Source organism: Pipistrellus hanaki, assembly GCF_964339955.1.
Source record: "Pipistrellus hanaki genome assembly, chromosome: 20".
In the NCBI taxonomy this organism is placed as follows: Eukaryota; Metazoa; Chordata; class Mammalia; order Chiroptera; family Vespertilionidae; genus Pipistrellus; species Pipistrellus hanaki.
Window position 1 is genome coordinate 3,400,039 of NC_140522.1, and position 17,885 is coordinate 3,417,923.

The 17,885-nt window shown below is 48.3% G+C and overlaps 1 protein-coding gene across 1 annotated transcript in view; it reads right to left on the minus strand.

Moving 5' to 3' along the window:
• The window catches only part of HEATR1 (HEAT repeat containing 1), a 33,357-nt gene extending 27,441 nt beyond the window's left edge, over nucleotides 1–5,916 (minus strand). The window contains exons 1-8 of the mRNA XM_084868647.1: nucleotides 5,815–5,916; nucleotides 5,467–5,627; nucleotides 3,804–4,020; nucleotides 3,163–3,304; nucleotides 2,557–2,658; nucleotides 1,966–2,106; nucleotides 543–754; nucleotides 273–406 (exon numbers count right to left, since the gene is read on the minus strand). Of these exons, the coding sequence (XP_084724773.1) occupies nucleotides 273–406; nucleotides 543–754; nucleotides 1,966–2,106; nucleotides 2,557–2,658; nucleotides 3,163–3,304; nucleotides 3,804–4,020; nucleotides 5,467–5,608 (1,090 nt within the window). The 5' untranslated portion in view covers nucleotides 5,609–5,627; nucleotides 5,815–5,916. The remainder of the gene's footprint in view (nucleotides 1–272; nucleotides 407–542; nucleotides 755–1,965; nucleotides 2,107–2,556; nucleotides 2,659–3,162; nucleotides 3,305–3,803; nucleotides 4,021–5,466; nucleotides 5,628–5,814) is intronic.
• Nucleotides 5,917–17,885: the final 11,969 nt, after the last annotated feature.

Below are 17,885 nucleotides of genomic sequence, written 5' to 3' on the forward strand. Positions count from 1 at the left end.
TGACTACTGACCTATGAACCAGGAGGTACCGGTTCGATTTTCAATCAAAGCACTTGCCTGGGTTGCAGGCTCCGTCCCCAGCAGGGGGCGTGCAGGAGGCAGCCGATCAGAGATTCCCTCTCATCATTGATGTTTTTCTCTCTCTCCCTCTCCCTGCCTCTCTAATAAAAATCTATTTAAAAAGAAAAGGTACGAGCATAGGCATGGCTCCTATGTTAAGAGAATTAAATATTAGAAACATGTTCTGATACATGAAATGTAAAACCACATACCTGTAACATGATTAATGATGGAGATGACCAGATGGGGAAGCATGTACCGCAGGAGAGGACTGATGTCGTATGTTTCGGAAATCCCATGCAGTGTTGTGATAAGATCGGGAACATTGCACAAGTGAGGAAATGGCCTTTGGAGAGACAAGAACAGAAGGGGTTGACTTTACAAGTTACACAATAAATAGCAATTTATCCTAAAAAAAATAAAAAATAAAAAGAGATTCAAAATAACATCTAATTATCATGTCTCAACTCAAGAATACGTACTTTTTCCCCAGGCTCTCTGGCTTCTGCCTCTGCAGCAGCACTATCAGGCAGCCCAGTCCCTCCTTGATCAAAGAGGGGGTTTTCATCAACGTTTTGATGATCTGTGAGGCCAATGAGTTGACGATGGTTTCTTCCATGGTCACTTTCACAGCGATCTGACATATTATCATGTACGTTGCAGCTCTGTAATCTGGTAAAGACGATTTCAATCCCTAAATATTTTTTAAAATATAAGGGAAAATAATGAACTGTATATTATTTTAGTCTACTTAAAATGTCACTTTACCTTGACAAGTTAGAAGTGCCATAAACTGCAGATTCATGCTACCTAATGCACACTCCTCAGAAGTGAAAAATCAAGATGCTGCCCCCTCCCTCTCCTGAGTGGACACAGACAAGGCAAGAGGAGGGACCTCAGAGGTCTCCCACTCGAATACCTGCCACACATCCTGCCAGGAGCCAAAGAGCTCTTCTTTCTACGCAAATTCCCACCCCTGTAAGGGAGACTTCAATCAGAAACGGGGGCGTCTGAGTGAACACAATGATGGTGGGACAAGGTGGGAAGTAAAAGCAGTACCTCCAGGGGCTGGGATGGTGGTGGCACCAAGGCAACAGGGAAGCAGAAACACTGAGCAGCAGGAGTCAGTGTAAACACAGTAATGAGCCTGTGCCATCAAGATTCGCTAACCTGTTCCCTCCCAGTGAGGTAACATGGCTAAGAGAAGAAATGTGGGCGGGAAGACCACCACATGAGGATGGGCGGAAACGGGAGTTATGCTACCACGAGGCCGGGAGCACCAGGGCTGCCAGAAACGCCGGAAGCTGGGGGAGGCCTGCAATTCTCCTTCAGAGCTCCCTGCCAACGCCCTGATGTCACACTTCTAACCTCCAGAACTGCGAAAGGATAAATTTATGTTGTTTTACACTAAAACAAACAAAAAAAGATGGAACATGTATACTGGGGAGACACTAGCAAGGTCAAATATCCAGCATTTGTTTTAAGAAGCCTTAATTAAAAGTCTACTCTGGCCGAAACCGGTTTGGCTCAGTGGTAGTGTAGGTCTGCGGACTGAAAGGTCCCGGGTTTGATTCCGGTCAAGGGCATGTACATTGGTTGCGGGCGCATCCCCGGTAGCGGGTGTGTAGGAGGCAGCTGGTCGATGTTTCTCTCTCATCGATGTTTCTAGCTCTCTATCTCTCTCCCTTCCTCCTCTCTGTAAAATATCAATAAAATATATTAAAAATAAAATAAATAAAATAAAAGTCTACTCTGGTTTGTAAGACCATAAAAAAAGTCATCTTTTTACCTCAAAGTTAAATCTCTGAAACTATTTTAGAACGCTTATGTCCAATTTAAACATTTAAAAGCAAGAACATCTCTTCAAGTACAAAATAATCTGCTATACACTTGAGCAGGGCCGACCTTTTGGACATAGGGAAATAGCTTAGCAACTATATTGTCCGATAAGTCCTCAGCCGTCACCAAGGCAGACACGATGGTAGAAGCATAAAAAGTTAAGAGAACCCGCAACTGAGCAGAAGTCCCAGGATACTCAGCAAAAACCTGGAACAGAAGCACAAAGAAAACACATTTAAGGAGTGAAAGGCCAAGTTTAATACAAGTATAAAAACCTGTACAGCTCTCTTCAGCTCCTTAACGCGAACACTTTAATTTTTTTACCATCTGCAACATTAAATAAATACACAGAATCAATGGCTCACGTGAAAGTGACAAGGCTGACTGAACAGTCTTGCTGACATTTTGAGACTGTCTCTTTAAACTGTTTCAACAATCATTATAACTAGAATTTGGCAAGGAGTTAATTTTTGTAGAAAAACATCTTTTATCATGAAAGACTGACCCACTGCTCACACTCCTGAACAGGAGGGGCCTTTACCAAAGGTACTTTTTCCAACCACCACTGTGACTAGGGAAAATTCAATACGTTTTCTCCATTCAGAGCAAGCAGCCTTGTAACGGAATTACACACTCATGAGACAATAGACTACTCACCTTCACAGATTTTGTTACCAAACTGCAGATGAAGTCCATGAATCCAAGGTCTTTGTAGCAGTGGGTAATCAGAGTTCCTTTAGCTAAGGGCACTCCAGATTGCTGTCAGAGACAGAAAGAACAGCCACTGACTGACCGTGACTTTGAATCCTCATGGGTCTATGTTTTTACAGGAAGGAAGAGGGAGAGAGAAACATCGATTGGTTGCCTCCCATCGGGAGTACTGACTGGGGAATCAAACCAGCAACCTGGGTATGTGCCCAGACTGGGAATTGAACCCACAACTGCTTGGTGTACGAGATGACACTCAAATCAACTTAGCCACCCCAGGCTTCATATGGAAAATAATTAATAAACAGCAAAAGAATAAGCTGTTTCCTGTATTCACAACTGTAAACCTACTTTTGCCTCAGCCTCTATGTAAATTGCACTCCCTGGATCAGGTATAAATAAAACTCAGCTGTTATCATAGTTTAAACAGGAAGTCAGGAAATAAAAGTGATGGAGGGCAATACCCTCAGAAGCACTAATGACTTTATTTTTCCCAAACTACATCTTAATCAGGATATGTACAGGTCACAGATATGGGTCATTCAACAATCATACCTTAACGGGCAACAACCAGAACCATTTGTGCTTTGGATTATTAATTTTTAGAAGCTGTATAACCCGCACAAATATTCTTGTCTCATGGTACGGGAGAACGCAAGCTATGAGGCTGTCTTGATTGTACAGATGGATGTGGAACCTGGGGAGAAAAGCAAACAATTCAAATTGACACAAACCTTACAAGCATGTATTTCCTTACGTGTCCAGACTGTATGATCAATGAGCTAAAAGTCCTCAGAATGAATACCAGTGAAAACAATCACGTAATACAGGATACAGAGCATTAAACACAGCCCTCTATTTTGCACTGAATTACTCAACACCATTCAGCCCATTCTTATGTGGTAATATTTAAAATATTAATTATCAAAACTTGGGTCCTAGTCACTTTCTCTCAACTTTGTTTTAACCTACTTTAACATTAACATAACTGTGGGATTATGTTAATTAACAAACCATCAGAGAAGCAACCGGCCCACCAGGCGGCAGTGCTCCAGGCCCGCCTTCCACAGCTGCCTCAGCTTCCCTTGCTATCCTCATCTTTCAGCTTTCAATGGGTACATGCTGTCATTACTCAATATTTTTTTTAAAGATCCAAGTTGCCAGTCCCTGATCAGCTCTGTAATTCTGGTCCCTACCTGTGAATCAGCCACTCCAGGCACTTGTGCGCCGGCTTCAGCAGGAAGTAGGGGGACAGGTGGATGAGGAACAACGAGATGTTCTCATCCAGCTGCTTGTTCACGGCTTTGGTCTGCACGCTGCGTGCCAAGGTCTTGGCGAACTGGCTGAACAGCGGGGCTTCAAACTGCTCGAAGGCGGGATCGATGCCCAGCAGCTCCTCCAGCCCGGTGCACCCTGGGGAAAGGCCCATTCCTTTAACGATCCTTTGCAAGGAGGCGCGGATCACCCCGCAAAGAACTCTGAATCCTGTTAGCGTGCACAATCTGTAACATGGTCCCAAGGATAGATTCCTCGTTTTCAACTAGAGAATAAATAGCATTGCACCAACTAGGAGAACAAATACTTCCTCAAACAGGCTGTGTGTTTTGTGTGTGTGTGTGTGTGTGTGTGTGTGTGTGTGTGTGTGTTTAACATCTGCTACTAGAGGACCCGGTGCACACAATTTATGGGCGGGAGGGGCCCTCAGCCCGGCCTGCACCCTCTCGAAATATGGGACCCCTTGGAGGCTCTCTGGCCTAAACCGGCAGTCGGACATCCCTCTCGCAATCCCGTGACCATACTTTCCATACAGGCGAAAGGCATCTTGCTGTTGTATGGGCAGCTGCATTTTTTTTTGCCCTGATTATAAAAAGTAGTACACAACACGATCCTTCTGGGGCAGCAGTACCATCCCCCCCACCTTATGGGTGGAAAAACTGAAGCAGAGATTAATAATTGTCTTTTTCACACAGTTGTTAAGTGTCAGAATCAGGGCTGATCACAAACTGTGCAAGCCATGCCAGGACCGGTGTGGCTCAATGGATAGAGCGTCGGCTTGGGGACTGAAGGGTCCTGGGTTCGATTCCGGTCAAGGGCATATCCCCAGTAGGGGGTGTGCAAGAGGCAGCTGATCGATGACTCTCTCTCATTGATGCTTCTAACTCTATCTCTCTCCCTTCCTCTCTGTATAAAATCAATAAAAAATATATTTAAAAAACAAAAAAAAAACAAAAACTGTGCAAGCCAGAGTCCATGCATGTCATCGCTGCATCACCCTGTTTTTTCAGTGTTAGAGTAGCCTTGCCAAGTTTTAATGTTTGAGTCTAAGAGACTGTTCCCAATGTATAGGATAGGGTCCCTAGGCCTGGCTAGCAATCAGGGCCATCTATGGAGTGACCTGCAGGCCAGGCCATGTCCTCCAGCCACCACCCCCACGCCCCCATCGGTTTGCCTCTACGCTCTTGCGTTGAAGTCTTTCTCCCCCCCGCCCCCCCCCAGCCAGTGCACATCTTAGCGAGCCAACCCCTCGTTCCCCTATTCAGACAACTTGCATATTAGGGCTTATTATGTAGGAAGGATAATAACTAGGCGCTCAGTCCTCTGGAAAGACGGCTCCTCCACCCCAGCCACTGCCTCGGCCCCCCTGCAGCTGTCCGTCCTCTCTGTGCGTTAGACGGCTTCCCTAGCCCCGTGGTCGCACCCGTGCACTCGCATTCGTCTCAGACCCTCGCACACCGATTGCCCATCTCTTTCCCTCACAACGTGAGGCCAACAAGTTAGGAACCGCTCAGGGAGAGAGAGAGGGCAGGTCCGGAGAGAAAAGCAAGGAAATGCAGCCGCATCCAGAACGCCCGCGCTCACCGATGGCGAAGGCTGTGTCCCTGTCGATGGTCGCCGCTTCCTTGGGGTCGAACAGCAGAGAGGCCACCTCATCCCTGGACAGGAGGCTGGGGTCGCTCTGAGGGAGGGCGAGGCGCTGGAGCTGCTGGGCTAGGGACGTCATCTCTGCCGCGGGCGGGCTTCTGAGACACGGGCGGGCGAGGAAACGCACCCACCGTGAGCCGAGCGGTCCCCGCCTGGTCCCCTACAGGCAGCCCCTCGCCCCCGGGGAGCCCCGGGCCGCTCCGTCCGGCGCCCGGACTTCCAAACGCGCGCTCCCCGCGCCCTGCCTGCCCCGTCCCCCACCCCCCGTCTCCAGCTCCCACGCACCGGGAGCTCGATGTCTGCGGGGCTCGGGTCGCAAACTCCTCACTCCAGTTCCCACATGGAGCCCACGACAGCTCTGGACCGGAAGCCCAGCGCACGCTTCAGCGCTGCTTCCGGTTCCGGGCGCTACGGGAGAGGAAAGGGACAAACTTCCTCGAAACGCGAACGGCGGCTCCGCCTCCTGGCGACGTAGCTCCGCCTTCTCCGACCCGAACTTCCGGAAGCCGGCCTCCCCAGGGGTTGGGTCTCTGCGCCCGTGGGCGGGCGGCGGGAGGCTCCGATCGCGGAAACGTGTTTGTTCAGTGGATAGAGCATCGGCCTGCGGATTGAAGGGTCCCAGGTTCGATTCCTCTATGTAAAAAAATAAATAAAATATATATTTTTTTAAAAAAAGATTCCTTACCCTGGATGAACGGACCGCCCAGTAGCACGCAAAACTAATACAGTCAAAACTAATGCAGGAGCAGAGCCATTCATTGCAGGTATCTGTGCCACCTCCTGGTCCAGCTTCCTGGCTCGTGGGAGGCCACTACTGAGCTTTCTTTTCTTTTAAATATACCCTATTAGCCCGGCCGGTGTGGCTCAGTGGTTGAGCGTCCACCTATGAACCAGGAGCTCTCGGTTGATTCCCGGTCAGGCCACTTGCCAAAATTGCAGGCTCCATCCTCAGTGGGAGGCGTGCAGGAGGCAGCCGATCCATGATTCTTTATCATCACCGATGTTTCTATCTCTTCCTCTTCCTTCCTCTGTGACATAAAAAAATGTTTTTTAAAAAAAATTAAAGATAGGACCAGAGCTCCAGGTCCCCCAATCCCATTTGGGTGCATTTTCTACTACAAGCACCTCCTTGAGAGACCTTTCCCTAAATGCACAGCCTCCTGCAGACCCAATCATAGCCCATATTTCTTTTTAAAATATATATATATGTGTGTATATATATATATATATACACACATATATATATATTGATTTCAGAGAGGAAGAGAGAGGGATAGAGAGATAGAAACGTCAGTGATGAGAGAGAATCATTGACCGGCTGCCTCCTGCATGCCCCCTATTGGTCATCGAGCCCACAACCCGGGCATGTGCCCTTGGCCGGATTAGAACCTGGGACCCTTCAGTCCGCAGGCCGACGCTCTATCCACTGAGCCACACCGGCTAAGGCCATAGCCCATATTTCTTAAGAAAGTATGCTTTACTGCTTTCACGAAGGCACATACATTTCTGAGCCTCTCGAGAAGCCATATACTACTCACCAAGATTTTATTCTTTATATAGTATCACCATAATCTTGAAATATTCAGAGTTACTATACTCATAGGACCCGTTCTGCCCACGCCCCTAACCACTAATCCACAGACGGGATCGAATTAATTTAGCTGTTATTCCACTCTGGAGCAGAAGACCCAGACTTTCCAGCCCAGCGCGCAGGGCTATTTGCAAACGGCAGAGGAATTTGCTATCAGGTTTCTTCATCTGTTCTAAGACCATCTCCGGCGGTCTTGCTCAACCAGAGTTGTTATTTTTAGCTGCATTTTGGAATTCACAATGCACTGCTACCCTGCTCTCCATCAAAGCAAATCAAATACATGAACATTTCGTTTGCCTTAAGTATCTACAGCAATATTAGCTTTGCCACGTATTTATTTTTTAAGTTTAATTTTAGCGATTAAAAAAATGTAAAGGGCAGGGTTAGGATTTTCAGATTTGGGGAATGCCCATGTAACTATTGGTTATATTAATTTATTGATGATATGAGTCACTAGTAAGTTGTATCAATCATGAATATATGAAGGGAGACATCGGAAAGGAACTCAAGGCTAGACTTTAAAAATAACATATAAGAGCTCAGCTGGCATAAGCCAGCGGTTAAGCATCACAGATTAATTCCCCATTAGGGCACATGCCCAGGTTCCGGGTTCGATCTTTAATGTGGGGCGTGCAGGAGGCGGCAGATCAATGATTCTTTCTCATCATTGATGTTCTCAGCTCTCCCTCTCCCTTCCTCTCTGAAATCAATTAAAAAAATGTATTTTTTATTTTTTTTTTTTAAAAAGAATGAGCTGATGCCAGTTTGGCTCAGTGGATAGAGCACTGACCTGCAGACTGAAGAGTCTCAGGTTTGATTCCGGTCAAGGGCATGTACCTTGGTTGTGGGCACATCCCGCTTAGCGGGTGTGCAAGAGGCAGCTGATGGATGTTTCTCTCTCCTTAATATTTCTAACTCTCTATTTCTCTCCCTTCCTCTCTGTAAAAAAAAAAAAAAATCAATAAAAAAAATATTTTTTTAAAAGAATGAAGAAGAAAGGAAAGCTTTCTGGGTACATGGGCTCTCTTTACTCCGTTGTCTGAGGGCTCAGGCCCCGGTCCACTCAGCGTACATAGTACGGGCTATGGGTGTCATATGAGGTTACCATACCTCCTGCTCAGGCACCTCTTATTGTCACTCCCCATCCCACAGGCACCCGGAGGCTCATTTTAGCTGTGGGTCACGCGGCCTGGCTTGTCTACAGTGTCACCATGGCGATTTAGTGACCCTTTCCCCACTGACCAGCGCCCCCTCTCCAGCACGGAGGGTCACATCCCGTGCATGTGACTCAGAGGAGGGGGTCTGATGAGAGAGAGGGCCTTGCCTGCAGCAGGTGTTCCAAAAAGAACGTGTGAGCCAGGCAGGTCCTGAGGGCTGGGGGACCAGTCTGGCCACAGTGCCCGGGGAGCTGGGAGCCACGTCATAGTCCCCCCCTCCCTCGGAGGAAATGACAGTAGAATGAGGGGTCTCGCTCTGAGTAGCAGGAACTCCACCGATGGCCCAGCCCGCAGCCCACCTGGTATGCCTGCCCGGAGCATCTCCCTGGCACCACGGCTTTCCTTTCGTTGCTGTCCAGTCCCAGACGCATGAAATGTACCGAGGAAAATGCACAGAGGGAACCAGGGATGAGAATAGCAAGCAGTGGAACCAAATACTTTTTTTTCCAGAGTAAAATACCCATAAATTTAAAGTTATAAATAATCTGACATACCAAGAAGCCTATTGTAGGCCACCATGATATTCGGAACCCCAACACACTAATTTAAAAATTACATGAAGCTGAAACCGGTGTGGCTCAGTGGATAGAGTGTCGGTCTGCAGACTGAAAGGTCCCGGGTTCGATTTTGGTCAAGGGCATGTACCTTGGTTGCGGGCACATCCCCGGTGGGGGGTGTGCAGGAGGCAGCTGATCAATGATTCTCTCTCATCGATGTTTCTAACTTTCTATCCCTCTCTCTTCCTCTCTGTAAAATATCAATAAAATATATTTAAAAAAGTAAAAAATTACATGAAAAATTGCAAGCAAGTTATTGCTTACCATAAAGTCACAATTTTATATTCTCTTTATAGACAGATACATTTTATATCATTTAAAGCAACGACCCTACAGCTGTATTCTTGAGATCTTGTCTGCTGTTTTAAGAGGTAAAAAAAAAAAAAAAGAAAGAAAATGGTTCTGTGTGTCCCCAGCATGAGTGTGATGCCAGCTTCTAGAGGGAGGATGGTTTTACGGACTCAAGAAATGTCAGAGAGAAAGGGAGAGGGGGAGAGAGAGATAGAAACATCCACGATGAGAGAGAATCATGCATCAGTTGCCTCCTGCACGGCCCCCCACACTGGGGATGGAGCCTGGAACCCTGGCATGTGCCCTGACCGGAATAGAACTGTGGTCTCCTGGTTCCTAGGTCCAACCACTGAGCCACACGAGCCGGGCGGAACCAAATACTTTTAAAGAGCTGCTTGGACTTCACGGAATTTCCTTTCAATAGTCCGCCCCCCCCCCCCCGCCCCCCGGGACCATCAGAAATAGGTCCCGACTGTCCCTGTTGGGTACCACAGAGGCCCATGTCGTGTGCCCCTCCTAACCTGAACGCCAGGCCGGGCAGCTGTGGGCTCAGGCAGGGGTGTCTGGCAGAGCAGCTGCGGCTGCCAGGCCTCTGCAGGGTTAGAATAGCCAACAGCTGTTTCTCAGGAACGGAGACAGGGTGCTCCATAGCCTCGCCTGCTAAATTCAAATGGAATAGAGCTCTTTCCTGCCCTAACCGGTGTGGCTCAGTGGATAGAGCGTTGGACTGCGGACGGAAGGGTCCCGGGTTCGATTCCTGTCAAGGGCATGTACCTCGGTTGCGAGCACATCCCCGGTGGGGCAGCTGATGGATGTTTCTCTCTCATTGATGTTTCTCTCTCCCTTCCTCTCTGGAAAAAAAAAAAATCAATAAAATATATTTTAAAATAAATAAAAATAAAGCTCTCCTAACAAATTGTGCAACCGGGGTGGGGCCGGGAGAACTCTGTCTCCAGGGCGGGCGTTGGGGGAAGGGACCAGCAGGCAGAGTTTGAGACCTTCCTTCGGGGTGACTCTGCGCCCCCCTTGGGAACCCCGAGGTCTCCTGGGAAAACTGGGGGCCGGGGGAGAGCTGTCCAGCCTTGCCTGCATTTTGTGCCCACGATGCTGCCCGCTCTTGAGAATGGAGCTGGGCAGCTCCTAAGGAAGAGGCTGGGGGGGAGGAGTCCTGAGTCCTGGCCCCTCCCTGGGTCGCCCTGGGAACTTTCCCACGTGCCCGAGGGAGCCGCTAGAGAGGCTGGATGGGGGCACGGGAACGAGGTGAATATAATTAACCGCTGACAACAGTTGACGGAGCGTCTTTAGAGGGTGACTTTGGATGTCATCACCATGCCTTCCATAATCGGGGATGTGTGCAGACACATGGCCACGCTGCCTGGAGCTGATGGTGCAAGTGGGTGCCTCCTGCCGGCCCAGAAGGGTCCCGATCGGGCCTGGGCAAGATGGCCCTGATGGCCGGCCAGGCCAAGGGACCCCATCCGTGCACGAATTCATGCACTGGGCCTCTCGTATGTATATAAGGTCTTTATTTTGATTTTTAGATTCAATTGTTATATGTATTGTATTTATTGGCATTTTATTGTTCATATTTTTTTAAATCTTTTTCTCCTTCCTCTTTTTAAAAAAATACATTTTATTGATTTTTTACAGAGAGGAAGGGAGAGGGATAGAGAGAAACATCGATGAGAGAGAAACATCCATTAGCTGCCTCCTGCACATCCCCCACTGGGGATGTGCCTGCAACCAAGGTACATGCCCCTGACCGGAATCGAACCTGGGACCTCTCAGTCTGCAGGCCGATGCTCTGTCCACTGAGCCAAACCGGTTTCAGCCTCCTTCCTCTTCTTAAAGAACACCCTTCAACATTTCATGTGATTCTGGCTTGATGGTGATGAAGTGGGTCTCAGGCCTAGCCTGCCACTCAGCCCTTCTGTGGGAGAGCTGGGGAGGGAGGCTGCCTCCGGCAGAGACTCCGGGAAGTGGGGAAGCAGAGATGCCCTTGCGTCACGATCCACTGGACCCTTGAAATGCTAACGTGTAAAAGGAAACCCACGGGGAGCCTACGATTTGCAAGAAGCCGGCGTGTTCTGGTTGGGAAGCCAGGAAGAACTGCATGTAGCCCATTTCTTAGTTCTGAGACTAACACCCGCATTGGCCATTTAGTTGGATGAATAAAAGGCAAAGCTCAGTAGCCAGAATGGCTCAGTGGTTAAGCATCCACTTATGAACCAGGAGGTCACGGTTCGATTCCCGGTCTGGGCAAATGCCCAGGATTCAGGGTCCCAGTGTGGGGCATGCAGGACACAGCTGATCAGTGTTTCTCTTTCATCATTGATGTTTTCTCTCTCTCTCTTTCTCTCTCCCTTCCTCTCTGACTGAAATCAATAAAAATTTATTAAAAGAAAAAATTACCTCCTTAGTGTCAATACACCTGATTTAGCTGCCTAGTGGTGTGTTTCTTTTTTGTAAATGTCTTCTCTCCCCACCTAAAATTTAAGCTTTGGGAAGAAATTACATAGTTTTGCCACTTTATATCCCCAACATGTAATGTGTTACATATAGACCATGTATGTAAGGAGAGCTCAACTCATAGGATATTGTCCCCACTCTCGGATGCATCCCAGTAGGGAGAATGCATTTTCTGATCTGATAACAAAATGACTGTAGATGGTGATGCCGGTGGGAAAGAGTCCTTCATGCTGTAATTTTTTATTTTTATATTTTTAAATATATATTTTTATTGATTTCAGAGAGGAAGGAAGAGAGAGAGAGAGAGAGAGAGAGAGAAACATCAACGATGAGAGAGAATCATTGATCGCTGCCTCCATCACGCCCCACACTGTGCCCTGACCCGGAATTGAACCCTGACCTCCTGGTTCATTGGTTGATGCTCAACCACTCAGCCACACCAGCCGGGCCGTGCTGTATTTTATCTGTCTTCTTTTCCTTCCCTTCTTCAGTGTGACAGCCAGATTTCTGATGCTTGTTTCTGAAAACAGAACAACCCAGTCATTAGAGGCTCTTTCACATGGAAATGCAGAATTACAATTTTCGTTTCCAGTCCGGCATCGTGTTCGGATGAGATAATCACCGCCTGAAAAGCTGTAGGCAAAATATTGCTCCTCTCCTCTTGGCTCAGCTGAGGGAGACAGGGCAGGAGCTGGTTGGCACACAGATGGCGGGGGGGATGGATCAACATTCTCCCCGAGGCCCTGCAGGCTGGGCTGAGGGACCCCACCTGCCAGAGGGACCCCTCTGAGCCATGGGGCCACCCCAGGTGCAGCTGGCCGGGGGGGGGAGGGGGGCGGACAGTGGGAGGTTGGTTCCGGGGTGTGTCCGGCCGCCTCTCGCCCAGTCCCATCCTCCAGCCACCTTCTAATTAATTTCCTTTTAGCGTGCACGAATCCGTGCACAGGGTCACTGGTAGGACTATATAAAGCCCGGGCACTTTTATTAGCTGTGACGGAGAGGAAAGCGAGAGGTGTGCCAGGGTAGGAAATCCCGTCCTAAAAAAAGACGTGGATGTCTTCATTTTGTCTCCCTGGCCTTGATCTGCTCCAGCCAGCTCGCCCGTGTGGCTGGTCTCGCTCGGCCACACCTTCAGGTTGGGCCCCTAAAGTTTCCCTTTTTTATTTATTTTATTTTATTATTATTATTATTATTATTATTTTATTTTTTTTTTACAGCGAGGAAAGGAGAGGGATAGAGAGTTAGAAACATCGATGAGAGAGAATCATCGATCCGCTGACTCTTGCTCACCTCCCATTGGGGATGTGCCCACAACCCAGGTACATGCCCTTGACCGGAATCGAACCTGGGACCTTCCAGTTCGCAGGCCGATGCTCTCTCCACTGAGCCACACCGGTTTTGGCAAGTTTCCCTTTCTTAGAACCAAGGCCATGGAGCAGCTCCGTCTGAGAGAGAGGCTGGGCAGAGGGGCCTTGAATGCTGTGATTCCAAGGGGGAAGCTCTCTGCCCTCAAATGTATGGATGGTTATGCAGTCATACTGCTTTCCCCACGGAGGCATTCATCTTTGAAATGCAGACATCCAGCCTGGCCAGCCGGCGTGGCTCAGTGGTTGAGCATTGACCTATGAACCAGGAGGTCCTGGTTCGATTCCCGGTCAGGGCACATGCCTGGGTGGCGGGCTCCATCCCCAGTCTGGGGCCCTGCCTGCATTGTAACAAGCCCTCTGGAGGGTCTGTCTCAGGCTCATGGGTGGCAATGACTAATGGACGGATTTCGGGATGGAAGCCATCTTGGGGTCACGTGGCCTCAGCTTCTCCTAGGGTGATGATGGAGTGAAGGGTAGGGCGAAGCAGAGAGGCCTGGGGCTCGTGTTTACCTCTCTACTCATCCCCAGAGCGATTTATGGGGCAGCAAATGGCCTGTTTCCTCAGTTAATTACTCACAGTCACCTTCCCAGCAAGGCCAGCTCATGTCCCAATTTTAAAGATGAAGAAATCCAAATGCCAACCATGGTCAATGGTGGACGAGTGGAGCTGGATGACAGCCCAGAACTCCTCAACCCCCCCCCACCCCCCCGCCCGTGGCCCTCTCCTCGGCCTCCAGGTACGCAGCTGGCTTCACTCTGCACCAGCGTCAAAGTTCACAGGGGCTGCCCTGGCCGGCTTGGCTCAGTGGATAGAGCGTCAGCCTGCGGACTGAAGGGTCCCAGGTTCGATTCCGGCCAGGGGCACAGGCCCGGGTTGTGAGCTTGATCCACAGTGGGGGGCGTGCAGGAGGCATCCGGTCAATAATTCTCTCTCATCATGGATGTTTCTCTCTTTCCTCCCTTCTCTGAAATCAATAAAGAAATATATTAAATATTAAATGATGGGGGGGGGGGGCAGTAAAAAAAATAAAAATCCAGAGGGGCCACACAGCCCAACTGTCCTGGGAAACGTTCAGTGCAAAGTGGCTCAGTTTAGCCCTGGCTGGTTTTGCTCAGTGGTTAGAGCACTGACCCTCAGACTGAAAGGTCCTGGGTTCGATTCCGGTCAAGGGGACCTTACCTGGGTTGCAGGCTCGATCCCTAGCTCCGGTTGGGGCACGTGGAGGAGACAACCCATGGATGTGTCCTCCTCACATCGATGTTTCTCTCTCTCCCTCTCCCTTCCACTCTCTAAAAATCAATGGAAACATATCCTCAGGCGAGGATGAGGAAAAAGGAAGGGGCTCAGTTTGGTGTATCGACAGGGACTGAGGGAGCGTTTGAGGAGAAGCTGGACTGTGCGGTGAAGCTGGGTCCCAGCCCGGCCTTGAACTTGGGGTGGACTGAGCAGCGGGCGTGAGAACGGGAGGCACTCCCAGGCCCTCTGTGAGCCTGTGGCCACCCCCACCCCCTGTATCCTCAGGTCTGCCCCTTGCATTCCTGCCACTAAGTCACTTTGAAAGCCTTGGCCCCGGCTTCTCATTTTTTCCGTTCAGAGGCCAAGGCTATTTGTAGTCCCTCCACCTGTCGCCACGCGTGTTGGGCTGCAAAGGGCGAGGGTGGCTTCATGGCGAGCGTGGTCCTCCTTCCAGCCCCTTTGGGACACCCCGCTTTCTTTGAATGTCCACATCGGGGACCCCTTCAGAGTCCTCACAGCTCTGCGTCCATCCGAGCAGTGCCCCCTGGTAGCTCATATTGGTAGATGCACATTGAGTTGGTTTCTTTAGACGCCTGAATGCATCCTCACTTGTAAAAGAGGAATCCTTGGTAATTTGCTAATTGCAAACTATGCTGGTGATTCAGAGAAGTTACTAGACTCTAAGCCAGTGGTCAGCAAACTCATCAGCCCACAGAGCCAAGTATCAACAGCACAATGATTGGAATTTCTTTGGAGAGCCACATTTTTAAAACTGAAACTTCTTCTAACGCCACTTCTTCAACATAGACTCGCCCAGGCCGGGGTATTTTTGTGGAAGAGCCACACTCAAGGGGCCAAAGAGTCGCAGTTTGCCGATCATGGCTCTAAGCAATACAGATGTTCTAAAAGGATCATTGCAGCCCGGCTGGTGTGGCTCAGTGGTTGACTGTTGACCTGTGAACCAGGAGGTCACGGTTGGAGCACATGCCCAGGTTGTGGGCCCGATCCCCAGTGCGGAGAGGAGGGCGGGGGCCGGGGGAGTGCAGGAGGCTGCTAATCAATGATTCTCTCTCATCATTGATGTTTCTCTCTCTCTCCCTCTCCCTGCCTCTCTGAAACCAACAAGAATACATGTAGAAAAATAAAACAGAGAGATGCAAATAAGCGTATGAAAGGTGTTGTACGTCCCATGTCACCAGGGAAATTGCAAATTATACCAGCAGCAAGGAGCCTGTTAGAATAGCTGCGTCTCACCTGCTGTCATTTTCCTTCTGTTTGAAGGATTTTTTTTTTTTTACCCTTTCTTGCTGGTGAAAAACTCCTCTAGGTGTTATGAGTCTGGAAAAGCACCTGCCTTCATTCTGTGCGATAGCTTCACTGGGTGTAGAATTCTAAGTTGACAGTGTTCTTTTAATATGTGAAGAGGGTCACCTGCTGGCTTCAGCTCATATGGCTTCCGAAGTCTGCTAGAATCCTCATCTTCTTGTTACCTCCCTCCTCCCCTCCTGTGTAAAACATGTCTTTCCCCCTGGCTTATATATATATATATATATATATATATATATATATATATATATATATATACATTATTGATTTTTTACAGAGAGGAAGGGAGAGGAAGAGAGAGTTAGAAACATCAATGAAAGAGAAACATTGATCAGCTGCCTCCTGCACATCCCCACCAGGGATGTGCCCGCAACCAAGGTACATGACCTTGACTGGAATCCAACCTGGGACCCCTCAGTCTGCAGGCCGACGCTCTATCCACTGAGCCACACCGGTTTCGGCTCCCTGGCTACTTTGAAGGTTTTCCCTTTATCATTGATTCTGAGCAACTGGGTAGAGATTTCTTCATGTTGCTGTGCTTCAGACTCACTGATTATCTTGGATCGACAAGTTTATAGCTTTTGTCAAGGTCAGGAAATTTTCAGCCACTATTTCTTCAAATGTTTTTTTTTCTGTCCCCTCCCTCAGCCTCCTTCTTGAGGGGTTAGTCACTTGCATGTTCCATTGCTGGATGTCCCTCCATTCATTGATATTCTACTTTTGTGTTGTTTGTTAGTTTTTTAAATTCTTTTTTCTTGCTGTTACACATTTTAATGATTTCTCTCGATAAGTCTTCAAGTTCACCAGTCTTACTGATGACCCCTTTTTGTTGTTGTTAATCCTCATCCGAGGATATTTTTTCTTTGATTTTTTTACAGAGAGTGGGAGAGTCAGAGAGAGAGAGAAACTTCGATGTGTGAGAGAGACATTGATTGGTTGCCTCCCGCACGTGCCCTGACCAGGGCCCAGGATCAAGCCTGCAATGGAGGCACATGGCCTTGATGGAGAATGAACCCAAGACCCTTCAGGCCTCGGAGGAAGCTTTTCTCACCCCTTATTCCCTGTGGTTTGCTGTTATGAACAATCTGGAGTTTTTTTCTTCTAAAGACAAACATTTGAAAGACATATGTCATTTTCTCCCACAAAAGAAATAACCTTTGCAGGCATGTCACATTAAAAAAGGAAGTTGCTGCCGAAATAGGTTTGGCTCAGTGGTTAGAGCGGCGGCCTGCAGATTGAAAGGTCCCAGATTCGATTCCAGTCAAGGGCATGTACCTTGGTGTGGGCACATCCCAGTGCGGGGTGTGCAGGAGGCAGCTGATTGATGTTTCTCTCTCATCAATGTTTCTAACTCTCTCTTCCTCTCTGTAAAAAAAAAACCAATAAAATGTATTTATAAAAAATAAAAAAGGAAGTTGCATACTACTTCAGATAGTTTAGTTCTAAATTTTTCTAAAGTAGTACTTATTCCCCTATCTGTCTTGGCTCAGTAGATAGAGTATCAGCCTGGGGACTGAAGGGTCCCAGGTTCGATTCCGGCCAAGGGCACATGTCTGGGTTGTGGGCTCAATCCCCAGTGGGGGGAGGGATTCCGGAGGCAGCCAATCAATGATTCCCTCTCATTGATGTTTCTCTCTCTCTCTCTTTCTCCCTTTCTCTCTGAAATCAATAAATACATTTTTAAAAATAGTACTTATTATGTGTGACTACGCATACAAAAATTCTGAAAGCATTCACAAACATCTGTCAACACTAATTGTCTGGAGGATTAAAGAAAGTATGACCTTTACAAATGCACATTTATTAACAAACGAGTTGAATTGCCTTCACATGGTTGAATAGGCAGGCTCCCTACCCGTCCTTTGTCACTTTCTTAAGAGACTCTGAACCCCCCATCAGCTCCTCCATAGGAGAGAGAGCAGTGGGCAGAGGAGAATGAGAATGAGTGTTGAAGGTGTCAAGGATTCCTGTTGGTTTAAGTTAGTTCTTCACAATAGTAACAACAATGGGGTTGAATTTGATCTCTTTACCCTCTTACCCTCGCTGCTTTTTGGTTCTGTGTGAATCGACCTTCTAACTGACAAGCGAGTTCAAGGGGAGCCAACTGTAGGCGGACAAAACGCTGAAAGCAAAGTTACGCTGGATTAACAGATGAGATTTCTTTTCCTGATGATTCATTGTTCTCAACCTGGTGAGAACACCTCTGCAGTCACAGAGGCTCTCATGTATCATAAACGTAAAGTGTACTGACAGGGACAAACAAATGGCACACAACCGCAGGAAATAAATAGGTTAAGTTTC